The sequence below is a fragment of the Trachurus japonicus genome, chromosome 8 (genome assembly GCF_045865225.1).
Source record: "Trachurus japonicus isolate A0001 chromosome 8, Traja_1.0".
Taxonomy (NCBI): Eukaryota; Metazoa; Chordata; class Actinopteri; order Carangiformes; family Carangidae; genus Trachurus; species Trachurus japonicus.
The window spans coordinates 17,945,936-17,963,576 of record NC_140914.1 but is presented as its reverse complement, the minus strand read 5'-3'; the positions used below and the strand labels follow the sequence as shown (position 1 = coordinate 17,963,576).

Below are 17,641 nucleotides of genomic sequence, written 5' to 3'. Positions count from 1 at the left end.
CAAACAACAGCTGTGTGTGTTGTATGTACATATTTCTATGCAGTTTAAGTTCAACAATTGACATAGATTTAAAGTTTGGAACAGGTTTTTATTGTTCACTGAGAAATCCATGAGCATATAACAGTTACACTGTTCAGAAATAACATGCATCATGGCAGCTTGGCTGAAAAGAACAGAAAGTTCTTATTAGGTTATTATCTTATTTTTTTCACCTCCTAATTTGTTCAACCTCGCAACCTTTTAAAGGATCAGCGGATAAGAAAATGGATTGATGGACAGTTTGGTGTTCGGTTTTCATCCATTTAAAACAGTAGCCATGAACAACACCTTGTTTTTGTGCAGTAAAGACATTCTGATCTTCACCTACATCAGCACCTTCTGGAAATCCAGTGGACCGTGTCCACTGTCTCACTGGTGATCAGGGTGTTAGGTCCGGTTCAATATCTTCACAGTAGGGGGCACTGTAGCACCATTGTCACAGTCTCGAGGTCAATACCATGTCCCATGTGCCCTCAGGAGGCATCTATCCCACACTGGTAACAATGAACATGCTCAGGATGAACACTAAGCCGGTACCCAGCTGCAGCTGCCTCACAGTCCATGAGATTCATGGCAATAGCTGCACATTAGCTATTTTGCATCAGGAAATATCCCATCTGTAGCTTTAAGGGGGCCATTACTCTGACATGTACTCCTGGGACTCCATGGAGGACTGTTGGGATGTGGATTGGATTGAGGAGTGGTGGGATGTCGGTGGATTTTCCAGGCCAGATGTCATCAGGGGCAGATACAGATCGTCCATGTTGGGCATAACTAACACTTTCTGTTGATCGACAATGATTAAAAGTGACATTAACCTCTAATATAAACAATAAAAATGCGGATTCAAATAATTTTGAACAGACTCATGAACTCACTCACCTGGAACTCGCACTGCAGCTTTTTCTCAATCCACTCAGTGACATGGGTGAAGGTGACCTCCCTCTCGCCGAGCATGGGACGCACATGGAGGTCTAACCTGGGAGGCACCCGGAAACTGTACCTGAAAGAGAGAGAAAGAGTGCTAGTGGAGAAAGATACAAAGAAATGATTGACCATAAAATGTTCAGTTTGCATGGAATCTGTGTATGAACGGTACCATATCCTGTCAGTAGGAGGAGGTGGGATGTTGATGGCCAGAGTACCAGAGAGCTCCAGGACCTCTACACTCAGCATCAGAGGCATGTTGGACACCTCAGCTATCTTCTTCTTGATGTACTCGTTCTCTGTGGCCTTCTGGAAGTATTTGGACTTTGCTATCTTGTCCACAAATCTCAGGAATTTCCTGCTTGTGCTGCCACCAGTATGCCTGGGATTAAAAAAAAAGAAAAAAACAAAAGGATAATATAAGTGCTGCCAATCCAAAACATGACAGTCACTGGATTGATTTTTTTCAACTTACTAGTTTAAAAAACTGTCTGAAATGGTTGAATTGCTAAGAATAGACACAGAATTTAAAAAAAGTATGTTGATCCTCCACTTTTTTGTTCAACATAAAGGCAGTTAGGTTGACCTCTTTAAATAAGTTGAAACTTTCAAGGATCTTTTGAAAACATTTCAGCTTTTACACGCCTTATCCTTCCTTAAATTCATGTTACTTTACATATTTCTGATAAATGTCTGTTAAACTTGACCCAAACTGCCAAGACACTCTGTGCTCTGTCATTAAATTCAGCACCTAAATATTTTGGGTTTGCCTGACAGTTTTCCTTTTCTTTCCCATCTAAAATCCTGTCTGGGATAGAAAACAACAATGATTTTTTTAATTTACCCATCAGCTGCTACGACTGTGCTCTTATCTCCAACAGATCCCTGGGGCTCAGATGGAGGGGCTTCCTCTTCATCAGACGAGCCTGCGCTGGATGACTCTTCATCACTATCGGCCAGTATACACAGCCTGGGCTTACAGCTGAAAAACACACCGGTGGTGCCTCTTAATGCAAACTACTACAAAGCTTAGAAAACACACTTATCCTCAGCATGTTCACCTATCCTATTTATAAAATGAGGAATATTAAAGTTTAATGAACCTCACCCCACTTGCTGGGTCTCTGGGACACAGTGAGTCTCGTCCTCTCCCTCTTTACCCAGTTTACACAGGTTCATCTTAGTCTCCAGGGTCATCTGAAGGCAGCCTGTGTACATCACCTCCATTTCCAGCCACAGGCCTTGGAGATGGAGAGAGGGAGTTAAAGCAGAGGCGACAGCTAACAGCTATCAGGTAGCAGGCAATCTGGCAGATTTCTTGGTCTAAAGTAAACGCTAAACACTTTGGTTTGGAGGCTGAGTCGACTTCCTTTGTTGATCCCCTCTGGCACGGTGTTGTTGCATGGGGAACATTAGACCAACAGAGGATAGCTTTGGCATGTTATTGTTGGTTGAGCTTAGTCAAGACTAAGAGGATTGCTAATCGCTTCAGTAGGAGACAATGGAAAGCTTTTAAGGCGGGCATGACGAACTCTGTAATGAAATAAATGAGATCATGGCCTGAGCCGACTGCAGGAATGTGACAGAGAGAGATCTGGGTAGACGCTGTCGGCTAAACTTATTTGACCTCATAAAAGAAAACTCATCAGTTAAGCCACAGGCGAGTGTGTGTTGTACTGTACCTCTGCGGTCCAGCGTGGGTTTGGACGTGCTAAGGACCTGGGGTAGACAGGTGCCCATGTCCAGATCAGCCAGAGTCAGTTCATTCATGAAGTATGGCAACTGTAATGGGGCAGACAGTCTGTTTAATTAGTAGACAAGTTGCGTGCATGTCATACATGAAAAACCTTCAAATTAGATCTAGCGTATGACAAACAGAGAGACCCGCAGAGAGAGACCCGCTCTAAGTACCTCAAACAAAAGAGCAAACGATGGAGGCCTGAGAGAGAAAGAGAGATGTTGTGTGTCAAAGAGGAGAGTGGGAAATGAGTGATGGGATGTTGTGGTGCCATCAGTACGACTCCTGCCTTAGGAACCAGAGGCAGTGCATTATCAGCTCACACAAACACACACACACGCACACACACACAGCATCAATGTAGCTTGTGTTTTTTGACCTTGTGCAGACACTGGTGCTGTTGTTCAGCTCAGATCATCCAGTGACACAGTTTGTAGAGCTCTGACCTGCACTACACTCACTGTCGCCAGGTGATATTATGACACTGATGATGCTACTGATGATGAAGATGAATGTGCGTAACAAAGAACGCCAGTGCAACCATCGGTCACCCTCACCTTGATCTTGCTGAGTTTCTTCTGGATCTTGTGCGCCACCTGATCCGTCCAGTACTTCTCCCGGAGAAAGTCCCAGAAGATCCTTCCCACCACTGAGTTGACCCAGGTGGGCTGGCCCTCTGCAGAGCATCCCCCTGCCCCTGAGCCTGAGCCTGAGCCTGAGCCTGTGCTGGACTCAGCTCCAGCGTGACCTCCAGAGTTGTGCTCTTCATTGTGAATCTGCAGCAAATTTCAGAGAAAAAAATACGTTTTGCAATTTTTCACTGACTCATCGTGACAGCGTCTCAGCGGGCTGGCAATTCCAAAACACCCAGACTGGGATTAGCGGCCGAGTCTGGTACTCTGCAGATGCACCACACGCAGTTCCTATTAATATCCTTCCAGCTACTTGATACCTGATATTTCTGCATGTTGACATTTGGTCTCGTCAGCAAGGATATGTTTAGCTGAGCAAGCATCCTGGAAAAGGCTGATATGAGTGCAGAAGCAGAACAGTGGCTTATATCGACCAGCTCTGATCAAAGGGAGTATTAGCCTGACACCCAGAGGTTACGTATAGCAGCAGCAATGTTGTGATATCTCCTCCTGACTGACAGGGCTTCTTTTATTTGAAGTCTGATACATAAAGGAGGAGAGTTAAAAGTTCAAAGCATATATCAACCTTTGCTGCCCCGCTCGCTGCTGGATCTAAAAGCTGAACGAAAATGTTGCTCATTAACCTTCTTGTGGGTCGTGGGGCTTCCCTTTTCACTGGGGCAGGGGCTGGGTGTGGGGTTGCAACTCTCTGAGCCAATCAGCTGAGTCATGTAGATGCAGTAGTCCAGCAGCGTTCTTGTTTTCATGGCTCCTGGCAAATCCTGCAGCTCCTCCGTGCTCTCTTTGACCGCATCCCCACCAGGTAGTGTTTCTGAAGGGGGAAGTCAAAGATAGATACGTAGTGAGTGGGCTGAAGACATCGCCACGAATCACTATAAACCATGACATCTTACCTGCTTTGTTCTCCTCTCCGCTCACACTGCTCTTGGCTCCGGAGGCGGACAGGAAGTGCTGGAACCACTCCTCCTTCTCTCTCCCCGTGCGGCCGAACAGGTAGAGTGTGACAGGAAGCTGGTGGTCCGGTAAGGCGTGTATCTCCGTCTTTTCTTCCTCCTCCTGCCCTTCAACCAGGCTCTCCTCCCCTACCTCCCCCTCAGCCAGAGTGATGCAGATGGGATACTTCTTGTTCCACACCCTCTTGCGAGCCAGACCAGGAGGCAACAAAGACACCTGGGATAAAAATGAACAGAATGGGAACATTAGAGAAAAAAAAAATCTTTTTTTATCTCTTTCTCTCTTTCCATAACACATGCTGGCAGGCAGAAATGTGTTGACTGTTAACTACTGCCAAAAGCCCTCCCCACATTGATTATATTGTGTGCTAGCTTTATTCTATTACCCTACTGAAAGCCACTGTTGCCTGCCTCAGTGGGGCATAGTGGAGGGGTCAAGTTTATTCAGAGTGTCATCACTTCAGGCCTAATCCCTCTGGTCTTTCACCTCCGTGTTAGATGACAAAGTGGGTGAAGAGAGATGAGGAGTGAGGAGTTCAGATGAGAGGTCACCTTGCTTCTCTCTCTTTTTTAACTCCCCCCGGGGAGAGACATGCATGCTGTGCTGGGACCATAGACTGTAAAAAGAATGGACGTAGCGTCCGTGACGTCACCCATTGGTTTTGGGGAGTCGTTTTTGTGACTCAAATATGGCGGCCTGAACAGCGCCATGTTGGATTGGCCGGCCGAGAACCCGCCCCCTGGCCTCGGAGCAGCTGTCCACGGAGCTGCTCAGACCTGTCACTCAACGTTTCCGCGCCCTGATTGGCCAGAGTTTTAACCTTATAACGGTAAAACGGTAGAGTTAAAAAAAAATCACCCCCCTCAGAGTGTGTGCGGGGGTGGAAACTATTGATTGAGACGAAAAAACGTTCTGACACCAGGCTTTTAACATGTTTACTGAGGATGTAAAGTCGGCGATTTTAACATGGGTGTCTATGGGGAATGCTCCCTTCTGACACCAGCCCCCAGAGGAATCCGAGGGGATTGCAGTTTTTTGAACGCGGAAGTGAGCTTCACTTCTCAGACCGACAACTGCCCCCTTGGCTGGGACCTATGAGTGACACACTGACCTTACAGTTAGACAGCTGATAAGTGCAAGAACGTAAAAACACGGCATCCCGGGGCGACTCATCGAACGCCGCCCACCGAGGGATGTTGGCACGTGGTTGTGCCAGGCGCAGCCGGCTTCCCTCCAGGGTGACGTAGACCGAGTGCGTGATGGAGGGGTGGAAAGTCTCGGGGTCGTAGCCGTGCGTCTCGTTCATCCAGCCCTGGAGGGAAAACGGTGGAAGTGGCAACACGGTGAGTAACAAATCACTTCACAGTTCTCCCACATAACTGAACAGTCTTGACAGCTGTGTTGTGGCATTATTTATGTGCATTTAACTAAGTGTTAATATCAAGCAGAAAAGATGTCAACCAAGCAAAGTCTCTACTCAGGCAAATGAAATTCACAGCGAGTGGTGTAAACTGTGACAATACAGCTCAGCAGGAGGGGAAACATGAGCCATGGCAGAATACATCTGTCTCATTTAACACTGTGAAATAGCTTACGGCCTCATGCTAGAAACTCCTCTGTCCTCACGAACTTCACCTTACCTGAACCTGCTAATGCTGCCTTTAATGAGGCAGGCAGCACAGCGGGGGTGTCACCAATGTAAACCTCCCCTCAAATGCTGAACCCGCTGTTCCTATGGGTCGGTTTTAATACAGAGATGACTACAAAACTAATCCAGACACTTCTGATAGTACCGAGCCATCCGCTGCCTCACATGACTGCTGTTGTCTGCTGTTATGATCCCTGACCCTTCAGAAACAAACACTAAAGTTTGTACCTCATTTCCATGTAGCCAAATCAGTCAAAGGAAACCAGGAAGTAGGCTACTGTTGGAGCATCATTTCAATGCAATGCATACAACACAATTACCATCTTGTTTTGGTGTGTTAGCTTGCTAATATGTGTTGGCATGCTAATGTTGTTTAGCACTAAAGTACAACTAAGGATTCACTCCAGCCCTCTGTATCTCTGTAAGGAGAAGAGGCCTAGCTAATGGATGGACGTATGGATGGTAAAGTCAGACTGTCAAAGTTTCTACTGGTTCTAATAGGGCATGGCTGTTTGTGCTATACTTGACGGCAATTTGTTTAATTGGTGCAGAGTCATTTCACAAAATCTATGATGTCAACCTTTTGGCTGTAGTATAAGACGCCTAGGGTAGAAAATAGCATTCATCGTCTGTCTGCACTATATTTCATTTCAATCCAGTATAGCTGATGAGATAATTCAGTCTAGACCACAGTAGTGAATTGGACAGTATTGTCATTCCTAGAGCTGCGAGCATGGGTTAAAATTGAAAAAGAAAGTAATTGAAAAAAGAAGGAAAACATAAATAAATCTGTTAACGCTGATTTTTGATTAAATAAACAGACTGGTAAGTATAGGTATAGCTGTCTGTGGCCACACACAAAAGCATGAATGATTCATACTAATTCAGAATTCGTACTCTGCTCATTGGTTTTTCCAAGTCAGTGCCTGCCCTCTAGCTCTCCACTACACTTATTAGCCTACATGGATACATCACTGCACAGCCAGGTTTTGGCAAAAGTATAGAAAAACAATGTTATAACAGTATATTTGACTACTGTGTTACCTCTAGGATTTCTGGATCTGTGAGCTTATCATCCAGTGGACACATGCTGGACTTGAAGCGAGAGCCCTTGTTGCTTCTGGTATTTGAGCGTTGCGGGGCAAACATGAACAAGACCACCAGTCCCAGCATGAAGCCACACGCAACCCCAACAGATAGACCCGTCAGATAAGGGGGGAGGGGCAGCACAAAAAACCCGTAAGCTAGAAGACCCACAGGGACGAGCCAGTGAAAGGGCAGCGACGAGCCTGGGACTATGCCTCGAGGCTGGGCGTAAGTTTTGCGACGCGTCCCTCTGGATCTGTTCTGGAGCTCCACTACTTGAAGCACATCTCCGTAAGTCTGAATTTCATAATGGCTGTCTCTGCTGTGAGTGTGGTGGTCTGCAGAGGATTTCAATAATGAACCCTTTTGGAGTCTTCTCAGAGGAGTTTCAAACACTCCTCTGTGCTCACTGTCAGTCCTCCTAAAGCACTTAAACTCTGCATCTTCACCGCTCATCTCTCTTCCACAGCTCCCCTGAGAGGCCGGTGAGTCTCCAGCACCAGAGGCCCTCCCCTGCTTGGGGCTGCCCGAGCTTTCGTCCCCCATGATCTTACTCAGCATGCTCAGAGGATCCTGCATGGCCTCCGAAAATTTCCTCCGCGTGTCCTCCAGCTCAGCAATCAGCGAGCTGCCCCGGGGTTCAGTGGGTGACATGCTGCCTGTGGAAGGAGGTGACGCCCAGTCGTCATTCTCGATCAGTCCACCCGTTTCGGGCCTTGCCTCTAGGATCCTTGGCTGGGTAAGCTGTTTCCAAGGATGCAAATGAAGCTTGGAGTCAGACTTGGAGAGATTGACCTCCGGCTCAACCCGGCGGGAGATCTCCGTGCTCAGAGACTTGACCAGACTGAGGAGAGGTTTGCTTCTTAGCGAGCTGCTTTCCCTTGGCTCAAGGTCCGTAGAGGAAGATTTGACCAAGTTTGTGGTGACAAGCAGGCCTGCCGATGATGACGACAGGTCAGCTAGAGAGCCCGGGGAGGAGGGTGAGTGAGGCAGGAAGGGCTGGGAACGGTGGCCTTGACTCAGGTCCAAATCGATCCCCAAACTGAGGTCAGGCTGGCTCTCTCTGGCTTGTGACTTATCTTTGGAGAAGGCCACGGTGGGACCCTCATCGTGGTGGTCCAGACTGAAGATGAGCTTGCTCTCCTCCATGCTGGCCGTCAACCAACCACAAGCTATGGTGAGAAAACAGTCAACCAAAGGGTGTAGCCGACTTCCAAAACATGGAGCATGGTGCTAATGCTGGGAGTCTGTAACGGCACGTAGGCTTGAAAGATCCCTCTTGGGTAGCTCATCATGTTGGATGCTGGAAATGTGGTGAGACATAAAAAAAAAAAGAATATTAAAATTAAACATCTTAAACAAATCCTCAGCAATATTTCTTTTGAAAACAATTTGTAACATTTAACATCAAAGGTCCATTCTACTTCTTTACCAGCCACTCTGACCTTTTCCTTCCTCTCTGTTCCCTTGTCTCCGTCACTTTTCTAATTTTCTCTCCTTTCACCCCGAGACCTTTATTTTTAAATCTCCTCTGCACCCCCTACTGTGTCTGTTTTACTGTTCCCCCTCAGGCATTTGTGTGATTCATTCTGCATGTGCTGTCAATTCACACATACAGTCTGAGTTTGAGTGAGGTAGGGATGGGAGAGTGCTTTGTTTCTGGAATAGTCTGAGGAGTCATTAGCCCACAGAGTCACACTTAATCCCAAATTAGATGCAATGGCCCATTAGCTATCTTCCATCACGCTGTTCATGCCAATTTTGGCGTCACGCATAGTCTAATGAGACCTGGAAGAAACAACAAGCCGTAATTTCTTGGCATTATTTAAAGCAGTTTTCCTGCAGGAGATGTAGATTGTTATTTATTTACAGTCTCTGTCAAAAATTTCCAAAATAGTTCAGGAATTCAAAACAGCAATTCTTTGATCACAAGTTCACTCCTCTAAATGCATGGCTACCTCAGGTTTGATTAAAGTGAAACTCAGGGGGACAAAATGGTGGCATCTGCTCATGTAGATGATGAAAGTGAGAACGTGCTATGTCTAAAGTGTGAGGACAAACACTTGAACAAGCACTAAAGATAAATATACCAACATGAGGTTAAACTGTGATGGCTTATTCCATGCTAAAGGTCAGAAAGAGTACGTATCGCCACCTCATTTAGCCCCGGTGAACATGAACCTGGATGGAATGAACATAAAGCATCAGACTCAACTTACAGGAAAAGAAAATCAATTGTGTTGTGTCAAAAATACACAAGGAGCACAGTCGGAGCACAGTGTGTCATATGATCACCTCACAGTGTCAGTGGAGTCTGCCGGAAGATGTTATACACCCACCAGAAATCCGCAATGCTCACCACAGCCACCACAGACACAGGCACTGGTATATCTCTAATACAGCACCTTAATGTGTGCAGGCTATGGCCATGGCGTGCTTGATTCTAGGTTGCTCTTCCCTCTGCCACAAGCATACACCGGTGTGCCAACCAGTTGCTCAAATGTCAAAACAGATCACAGCCTCTCTGGTGAATGGCCCCCGTGAGGCCCCTAGATAGAAGTCCAGATGGCAACAAATAGAGGAGATGGAGAGTTACGAATGACTGAGAGCAGTGATGGCAGCCCAGGAGGAGCAGGAAACGAAAGCCGCTCCAGGTTGTGGTAAATGGTAGATGGGCTGCACTTACACACAGGGCTTTTATGGCTCCTACATACCACTCAGAGCGCTTTACAATGGAAGCCATTCACCCACCTAGACCACACACATTCACAAACTGATGATGATACGTTGATTCAGTATCTCTAAGGACACTTCCAAATGTGGAATAGGGTAGTCAGGAAAAAATATAACAGGGAAGAAAATAACGGGAATTTTTTTTCCCCCCAACAACACTCTTCAAGACTCTCCATCGTGCTTTTGAAAGCATAACAATTAGACACTCCCCTGGGAAATCTGAGCTTTTGAGAGTATGTGGATCTATAACATGCTGTTAAGTGTTTGTTTACATGTGACAGCCACTGACATGCATCATGGAAGGCATGCCGCACAGCCCAATTCACAGACAGTCAACAGCCACGGTCCAGACTCAGAGTGGATTAACTCTAATCCTCCATATTAAAGAGGCTTTTACGACAGGAAATTAAGACACTTGAGACATGAATTAAATCTGATGAATGGGCAATCAGCATGTTTCAATTTCTGATCATTTTTCAGACACACAAAGGCATAACGCAGTGTCATACTTGTAGTCACCAGCTGGCTTAGAGAGCAATACAAATTGTTTGTATTTGTAGATAAGTGCAGTGCACACTGACTATTAGAGATGATCTACAAACTGATGAAAAACTTTATGAAAACAATTAAAGAACGTAAAAGACAAAGAAATGATCCTGCACATTACGAATTCTGGTCATAACTGGATGAACCCAATTTTCAAGGCTACAGTTTGTTACCATGTTGCTGCTGGCTCACCACTTACCTCCCCACCTTCTCTGCACACTGTTCATAAGAAGAGAAATTAATTTTTAGCACCAACCTGCCTGGCTGTTCGTCCAATCTAATTAACCAAAAGCGTTGCCTCGCCGGTGCTAAACCTGCTCCAGACAGCCCCTAATCAATTTCTGCTTCAGAGTCAATTTCTGTCAGTTCTTGCTGACACAGAGAGGAAAACCTTCACTGCTCAGAGGAATAGTCAGCAGCGATTTGGAAACTTTCCAGTTTGGATAGTGTCTGAATTTCTGCAGAGGTAAGGAAGGAAATAAAGAGCAACCACCCGACCACTGACACAGGATTCAAAGGGAAAATGTTTAGAGGTCTGTAGGTTTTCTGTTTGTTCATGGGAAATGGAAAGTGAAGCGGATATTTTTATTTCATTTTAAGCAAAGGCAGAACTGTATTTCCAAATGCATGCCAAGTTCTGTAACAAATACCGAGTGGGCAGATGGCTGAGTGATAATCACAGAAAAACAGAGCTATAATCTGATTAGTCTGAGTCAAAATATACTTAATATTGACAGATTGTGATTTACTTATGGCAAGAAAGGTTGTCTTTTTGCAGTTATGATTTCTTTGCTTACTATTTCCCCCTACTAATAATTTGTATAGGAAATGCCAAAAATGGTCATCACAGTTTCCCAGAGCCAAAGAAAACTCTTTCAGATCATTTATTGTGTTCAAACAAGCCCAAAAAAAAAACAAATATATAAATTCACCAGTCATTATGGAGGAAAACGTTTATGAAGTTAAAGGTAGAAACTTTAATGACTGAAGGTATTAGAGGCCTGTTTAAACGAAAGGTTTGTAAGCCTCACGACAAACAGGACAGGTAGATTCAAGAGTCTATTAGTGAGTGGTAGATCACTTAAAGTGGATTAAAAATGGAGAGGGAGAAATGATGTGACCATCTGAAAAATCCCATTTTAATCCTGGTGTCAGCATGGGACTGAGTCCTGCCAAAAAATCATCATGTCTTTACCAGTCTGTCCTCCTCTTGGCCTTTCTATCCTGGCTTAACAAGGACAATGGGGTAAAAAGGGAACAGAATATTCTTCTTTCTCTCTAAGATGTACTTCATTAAAAAAAAACCCAAGGGTAGTGCTGTGTAGGGTTATATGAGGACGGACTATCATTCTGGTCTATTCTTATTCTTCTTTTGTAAATGGCATTCTTGTGCTTCATCCTGCCCTCAGACTACCATTTGACCCCGATGACTGACACATTTGGCTCTGGGCTTGGTGTTTGTCTGGGTATCACATGGTCAGTGCCAGCGAAGCTCTGCTTTATCCCATTAGGAAAATCATTAAGATAATATCTGCTTTTGCTAAAAGAGGTCGATTAACTCTTTATGAACAATTGAGTCAACTTTTTTCCCCACATCCAAGAGGGCTGTTTCAATAGAAGCCAAATATATCACTGGATTGTCACTGGATTGTTTCTGTCCTCACCTGTAGAGAAGTGCTCAAGTCTTGTAGCCTATTATAAGAAATAAAAGACATCTATACTCTCCTGTTTGGACTGGGTGCACGGGTAACTACAGCAGTCGGTAACACACAAGCACTTACATGAATATCCCATGCTGCTGCTGCTGCTGCTGCTGCTGCTGGTGGCATCAGTGGAAAAGGTTTGGAGACGTCGGCTCGTGCAGGTCCGTGCTCCGGGCTGCAGTGATCGCTCTGGATGCTGCAGAGCGCGGTGAGCTGCACACGGAAATGCGCACCACCCACGACCCCGCTAAAAATATTCAGACAACTTTTTTTTTTTTTTTTTACTCCGATTGGTTCCCGTCTCCGTCGCGAATCGGCAATAAAATAAAATGAATCGTATTCGAACAAACAGTTTATCTCCAAGGTGAACGCGTCAGAGATGTTGGCGCCGTTTGGACGTCGCGGCTTCCTTCCTTCCTTCCGCTCGAGGAGACGTCTATACCCAACGCAGAATAATGTGATTATTGGGAGCCCTGGCTGCAGACTGGACCGACCTCTAATCCAGATTAGGTTTGAAGGGCCAACAGTTGACGGAGCGACGACTCCTCTCTGATCCAAACACACACTCAGCTCAACTCCCCCTCTCTCTGACACCGCAGTCCTGTACGCAGACTTATGTAATTGCACGACCTGCAAAATTCACGCCAGTTACTGCTCAAAAGCCCCTTATTTAAAAGCCACAATCCTTTTTTATTATATTTTTTTGTTATAACGACATACTGGGCAAGTGTCCACGCAGGCACTACAGCAATTTGCAAACAGGATGTTTTCTTAATCCCCCCTCTAATTAAATTATACACAGCTTCTAGCTCTCTCTTTATGGGGATGCATGTTGAAGGCTTCTTCTTATAATCATCAAGCTTGTATGTAAGCCTGGACATAGAGAGAGAGAGAGAGAGAGAGAGAGACAGGAGCCCGGACATAAATACTGACATGGAGGTGATAACCTGACTGTCAATGACCTGACATGTCTGCAGGATGCACCTTCAAAAACATAGGATTTTATGGACACTGGAGTAAAATGTTGTTGCAGTGGGGCTTAATGCTAAAAGGCAGAGACTGAAGATTTAGAGATGATTGAGTCACTGATTATCACTAACACACAACCAGTTTTGAATGCTGCTGCTCCAAGATATAGATTCTTTACAACCAAGGGTAAACAATAAAAACATCAATGAAGCCTCAAATAGAGAAATATGATTCAGTTTTTCTATTTATATCTAAATTTGAGCTTTAGTTAAGACCATGTTCATCTCAGTAGCAGATAAATAATGCTGCAAACAGCCGAGACAGTTATCATGTCCTTCAGTCCAGCTCCTACAAAATAACTGAGCTGTGTTTGCTGCCACCTTTTGGCCAAACTACAGAAGAAGAGTCACTTTCAAAAAGCAGCTGGAGATGCGGTCACTTGCCATTACCTGAAGAATTTCTAATATAGGTAAAAATCTATAAAAAGATGCCGAATTTAGCCTGAAAACAAATATTTATTGGCTCACTTATAAAAAATGATTGTGGAATGTTTCTTGGTGTTCACATCTCAACAGATTGTTATTTCTTTGTACCTTCAATCCTAAAGCCAGTTCACAGACCCACCAACATGAATTATGTTTTATGGATGAATTTCATCTTGAATGGAAGAAGAAATCACTAAATCTACTTCACTGTAGCTCCGTGCAGGGTACATTTTTGAAAACAGCCACATGTAAAGTATTTTCTGCTGTTAAATCATTTATTTTACATAAACCCTCATTATATAAAAAAAGGAGAGACTCTACACATTTTACAAATGAATTATTAACCCTGCAGATGGAACAACACATACATGTCAGTTACTGAGTGCTCCCCCCTGCATGTGTGTCCTGATGTTGAATCATCTGTCCCCTCTGGCAAAAGATTTGACCACAGATATCACAGGAGAAGGGGTTTTCTCTTGAAAAGCGTTTCATGTGATTTCTGAGTTGACCGTGGGTGTAAAAGAATTTCCCACATGATCCGCACTGGTACGGTCTCTCTCCTGTGTGTGTCAATCCATGAGTTTTGAAGTTCTGGCTCTGAGTGAATGCTCTCCCACAGACATCACAGTGGTAGGGTCTCTCCCCTGAGTGTATCCTCATGTGCACGGTCAGATGTTCTTTTCGGACAAAGGACTTCCCACAGTCTTGACATTTGAAGTCTTTTATCCCTGTACCTGGAGACATCCGGTGTTGGTAAACGTCTTGCCACAAACGTCACAGACAAGGCGCTTGTTGCGAGCACTTTGCAATTTGCTTAGAAGCTTCTTTGTAGACTCACTTGTCCTATTATGTGTTTTTAGATGCTTTATGAAGGAACGAATGTACTGGAAACTCTTTCCGCACACAGGACAAACACTGTGATCCTTTTGACTTTTAGCATACAAATACCCATCATTCAACGCTCCTTGACCCTTCCGCTTCTTGTTGCCATTCTGTCTATGCAAAACCTTCACCCCTTTGCTGTGCACCCACTTCTCATCACTGTCACTGTTCTCACTCGAAGCCACAGGGTCGTCTGAGGAAACGGGTGGCAGTTCATTAATCATGTGCGTCTCTGGCTGATCGCTTTCTGCTTTCACAGCTACAGGAGAAACAAACTCTGCTGTGCGACTGTCATCTCTGAGCTCCTCCTGCTCCTCTTTTATTTTGAAATCTATCTGAACCAGGCAGTAGGTTCCATCACTGTTTTCTGTATACGTGCTCGTGTGACGGGACCCTGGTACCTCAGACTGTTCTTGTCTCAAAGGTTGCGTTGACATCTCCTGCAGCACGTCCTCTCCCGTCACAGCACCGTTGGTAAGTGGAGATTCTGTAGCTACAAAAGAGATGGGAGCATGTTACATTGGGTTTGAACTGGAACAATCTGCACTTCATTCAGTAGTTGTTCAAATAGTCAAACAATTGTCATTAGCTGCAGCCCTGCTTTACAAATCAATTTGCCAAGGTTAGTCTGCATTGAAAATACTAGTCAAATATACAATTTCCTTGGTCTGCTATGCACATAAAAATGTACAAGTGATTTTTTTGCAGCCAAAACAGGAGAGAAGGAGATCTATCAGTTGGTTTCTGTCTGTTGTCATTTGGTTTCTGTCTATAGCTAGTCAGTTGGTTTCTGTCTGTTGCCAGTTGGTTTCAGTCTGTTGTCATTTGGTTTCTGTCTATGATGACAGTGGCAAAGGAAATTAATGCATATAATGCACACAAAAGTTAATTAATGCATACAGCGCACACAAATGGACACTTAGTGCTTTGTCACTAATGGACAATAGAAATAAGCTGCATGTCCAACATTTTCAGTTGCTCTAGGTATTGAAATCAGTGTTAACAGCTGCGTTCATTCTCCTTCTAACACAACTCTGCAGGCTTCCGTAGTGGCCATATAATCCGAGCTAAACAAGACATTAGGAGGAACATGTGAGACGTGAAACATATTATTCAACTCCTATTTAACAGTTCTAGACTTTGAATATATTGAATATTAATATTGAATAACACTTGCTCAAGGAAATGTATAGTCCACTGATACACTTTAACAAATTAAACTAGGAGCAGGAAGATAAATTGTTAATAAAAAGAACCTATTAGTGGTAAGTCTCTATTGCAGTAATGCAGTTTTTAGTCTTATTGAAGGATGCTCTCGTGCTGCACCCCGCGGCGCACATGGAAAACACCGTGTCCTGTGTGAAAAGGGCTTTATGGTGGGGTGGCATGAAGCATGAGCACGAGCACCTGCACACACACATTACACACTCAGGTATGCACGTGGGCATGCAAACACATGCCCACACAGGTTTTGGCCATACCTGGTTTTGTCTGCAAAACTTATATCTACCATATTTACCCTGCTGTGTTTGTGATGTTGAGAGTCTTTCATTCTTGTGTGGCTCTAGTCTATAATAATACACTCCGTGGTTAGAATGCTAATAAAACCAGCCTTTTCTTAAGAAAACTAAATGGTATGTTTGCCAATCCAGATAACCTAAATGACTAATGCACCTCAACACACAAAATAAAAAAAAGTTTCTAAATTATCACAATATCACTGATACGAGGGCAAATAATTTCATCCTTACATTTAAAGCAGAAGTAAGTGATATTTTTGTGTTAATATAAGTCTTAGATAGTTATATCTTCCGACAGCAATCACTTACATAGAGTGTTTGGACCGAAACACGTGTCTCTCAGTCACTCTGCTCTGCTCTGAGCCGAGGAGAAAATTTTTCTCGTATCCTACAAGTTTTATCCAATGAGGAGAGAGAACGGCATAAAGGGCTGTGTGTGCAGCCAAGGGATGCGCCTGAATGTGGTGACGTAGGGACGAGGACCAATAGATCCATGACGAGGGCGGGGGCTGCTAACTCCATCGGCTTTCGGCTGACAAGACGTTATGGTGCGTTCAAGGCAACTCGTAACTCGTGTTTTTCCGACCTGTGAAGTCGTACCAGTTCGATCTGGTGCAAGTTCACGGGTCGGAAGTTACGAGTGGCCGTTATAGTGACTTTCACAGGTAAAACAGGTCGGAAAAACACGAGTGGGTTGCCTGGAACGCTACAAAGTCGTAAGTCGTAAGTGACTTGAAGCTGTAATTTACGGTTTCAAAAGCCTGCCTGGAACGCAGCATTAGCCAAAACGACCGGATCGCTTACTTCTGCTTTAAGTAATACGTTCAAACATGAGAAAAATCTGGAACAGGATTTTACCTACCCATGTGTAGCCTTTGATGACGAGCTGGCCTCATCCTCAGTATTACTGCTGCTCTGGCCCTGCTCTTGCTCAGCTACTCTGAATATATCTTGTATATTCTTCTGACTTCTTTTCATACTAATAGTCCCATAAAGCATGTCACTACAGTATGTATTGTACAATGGGTAATTGTGCATGCATACATGAATAAAAATGAAATGTAAGCTGACTGTGTAGTGGAAAAGCGCCATAAGTTACCAAGTTTAGGGTGGCACAAGGGGTGGCCAATCAGATTTCAAGGTTTTCGCCCATGCCAAGTGAATCGATTCTATTGTTGGAAAAATACACAAAGGGAATAAAATAATGGATTTTCTGAAGTTATTCACTCTGTTGAGTTAAGATAATTTTCCTCTGTTGTTACTATAAAGACAAATCAGCTGATCAACACTGATGCTCTGCTGAAACCAAAATAATAATATTTCTTACAATATTTATTTATAATATGGAGCAGGAAGCGCTCACCTGTGAGTGTCGACACCAGCAGCAACAGCACGGCAGCACAAAGCAGCTTCACCTCCATGATGGAAACGTCTCCAGACTGAGTTGATACCAAAAGTGAAGGTCACTGCTTTTACAGTAAATACCTCTACATATTCACTCCTACCTGTACAAACTCCGCCCACAAACCACCAACTCAATCAATGATCCACTGACTTCCCGTAAATGGCTAAATGCAAATCATTGAACACATTTTATGGGTTTATTAATCCAGAATGAAACTTTTATAACTGTGTTTCAAAAAAAATACAAATTTGCAACATTTAAGGTGTACAGAAAAGAAAATTGAATTTGAGCCCACTCTAGGTCATAAAATTAGTGTAATAACTCATCTATCAGACGATGTAGGCCAAACTTTG

At 44.2% G+C, this 17,641-nt stretch overlaps 1 protein-coding gene and 1 pseudogene across 1 annotated transcript; both read right to left on the bottom strand.

Moving 5' to 3' along the window:
* Positions 1-67: 67 nt before the first annotated feature.
* On the bottom strand, positions 68-12,609 carry LOC146983016 (testis-expressed protein 2-like). Its single transcript, XM_085784348.1, has 12 exons — positions 12,106-12,609; positions 7,004-8,348; positions 5,423-5,623; positions 4,251-4,527; positions 3,981-4,168; positions 3,262-3,480; positions 2,649-2,748; positions 2,075-2,207; positions 1,811-1,948; positions 1,139-1,348; positions 922-1,042; positions 68-823 (listed from the first exon to the last, which is right to left on the bottom strand). The coding sequence occupies exons 2-12, from the start codon at positions 8,192-8,194 to the stop codon at positions 677-679; spliced, it is 2,925 nt and encodes a 974-aa protein (XP_085640474.1). The 5' UTR covers positions 8,195-8,348; positions 12,106-12,609; the 3' UTR covers positions 68-676.
* A 1,241-nt stretch (positions 12,610-13,850) lies between these two features.
* LOC146983015 (uncharacterized) lies at positions 13,851-17,304 on the bottom strand (annotated as a pseudogene).
* Positions 17,305-17,641: the final 337 nt, after the last annotated feature.

Coding starts and splice junctions, on each gene's coding strand:
- LOC146983016 (XM_085784348.1), bottom strand. CDS start 8,194: ATGGAGGAGAGCAAGCTCATCTTCAGTCTGGACCACCACGATGAGGGT. Junction 4,169..4,250: donor CGGAGAGGAGAACAAAGCAG/GTAAGATGTCAT, acceptor TTCCCCCTTCAG/AAACACTACCTGGTGGGGAT. Junction 1,949..2,074: donor CCAGAGACCCAGCAAGTGGG/GTGAGGTTCATT, acceptor TGTGTTTTTCAG/CTGTAAGCCCAGGCTGTGTA.